Raw genomic sequence first — 1,960 nt, forward strand, 5'->3', positions numbered from 1 at the left:
AATAGGTATAATAATAATACTTTGAAAGGAGAAGAAGAATTTGGAGATGAAAGTGTCACTTTTGGAAACACGCAAATTTCATTATTTAAAACAGACAATTTTGTTATTGGCATTTCAGCGAAAGACGTTGTTGAAATGACTATTTTTGCACTTACAAAAAGAGTCCTCTTTATTTCAGAAACAACAGTTTCAGTGTCAAATGGATTGATTTTATTTAACGCGGGATATAATACGGACGGAGTGTTACTCCCCCTCCCCGTCATATACTGTCGGAGTGGAGTGTATAACAGAACTTCAAAATTATGTGAAAGTCAACGAGAGTGCGACGACGCCTATTGCATCTTCTGTCCAACACGTAAAAGTGAATGTGAAAGGTGCAGTAATGGATATCATGTTATTACTGGGAAATGTGTAGTATATAGTAACTGCGTTCTGACGAAATCGAATTTGTGTGTGAAATGCTCAACTGGATATTCGTTAGAAAACAATTTGTGTAATTTGGAGGGGAAGTGTTTTGTTACACAAATAGATGGGAAGTGCCAAATTTGTAACAGTAAAATGAATTATATAAATAGCAATGGGGGGTGTTACAGTAAAGATGAAAATAGTTTAATAACAAGTGACTCTGTGATAGTAACATGTCAAAAGGGGTATTATATTAATAATGATATTAATAATAATAATAATACAAAATGTATGAAATGTACTGCAAAATATGAACATTCAGAATTGTGTGAGGAAGACAAAACCATTAAATGTGATAGTCAGAGTGCAATGAATTTAGAAGGGGAGTGTGAGAATACAAATTGTGAGAACCCAAATGATTTGAATGGGAAGTGTTCTATAGAAATTGAGAAGTGTCTGTATATGGTGAATGGGAAGTGCAAAGAGTGTGTGAGTGGATACGTTTTATATGGTGGGAGTTGTTCTATAAAGGAAGACGAGAACTGTGAAGAACAGAATAGTGTTGGATGTCTTCGGTGCAAAGACCAGTTTTATTATAACAAGACAACACAACTTTGTGAAACGTGCAGTGCAAATTGTTTGACGTGTTATGAAAGTTCAACGTTCTGTTTGAGTTGTTCGGACAACAAATTTTTGTCGAGTAACAAATGTGTTTCTATAGATGAATTGACGGACAAGTGCAAGCAACTTGCGGCCTTTGGGAGTGGGTGTGTGAGGTGTGTTGATGGGTATTACAGAAATGGACTTGACTGTGTTCACTGTGATGAGAAGTGTTCGACGTGTAACACCGCGAATGGGTGTTTCACGTGTAATTTGACGAACTATAAAACAAACCAAGGGGACTGTTTGCCGCAAAACAATATAATTGGATGTCACGTGGAAGTAACACAGAGTGGGTGTTTACAGTGTGAGAAAGGGTATTATAGTGTGAATGGGAATGAGTGTGCGAAATGTGAGAGTACCTGTAAGACGTGCAGTTTAACACAGACGAAGTGTACTTCATGTGAAGAGTCTTTAGTCTTACTGTTGAATGGGAGTTGTGTTGGTCTTTCACAAATAGCGAAGTGTAAAGAAGTGAAAGAGTCGAAATGCACGAAATGTGAATTTTGGAATTCGCCGAATGCTGAGGGGACTCTGTGTGAAAGGAAAGCGGTGTGGTGGGTTGTTGTACTACTTGTGATATTTGTGGTACTCATTTTAAGTGGAATTGTTGTGCTCATCATTTTTGGGACGAAAAAAGTCCTTGAAGAAATGCACCAAAAGAATGTGAGTCAGACTACTACGATTTTTATGATGGAACGATCGAATGTGAAGTTCACGGCGCTGCAGAATGGGATTTGCGTGTCGACAAGGGAAATTGATTTGAATTTGGAAAACACAGAAATTCCAATTGAGGAAGAAACTCATCAAGTCTTCTGTGTTGGGAATATGAGCAAAAATAGTGTTAAAATTCAGATAAGTATATCAGCAAAAGTCGAGAAGTATTACTAAGAGT

At 37.1% G+C, this 1,960-nt stretch overlaps 1 protein-coding gene across 1 annotated transcript; it reads left to right on the forward strand.

The window, feature by feature from the left end:
- Positions 1-6: 6 nt before the first annotated feature.
- On the forward strand, positions 7-1,956 carry EIN_233560 (protein kinase, putative; the record flags this gene model as incomplete). The annotated part of the gene is made up of 1 exon (XM_004256088.1): positions 7-1,956. A coding segment is annotated over one exon (1,950 nt), but the record flags the coding sequence as incomplete, so codon positions are not given.
- Positions 1,957-1,960: the final 4 nt, after the last annotated feature.

Source organism: Entamoeba invadens (genome assembly GCF_000330505.1).
Source record: "Entamoeba invadens IP1 unplaced genomic scaffold scaff_1105074726317, whole genome shotgun sequence".
NCBI classification, from domain to species: Eukaryota; Evosea; order Mastigamoebida; family Endamoebidae; genus Entamoeba; species Entamoeba invadens.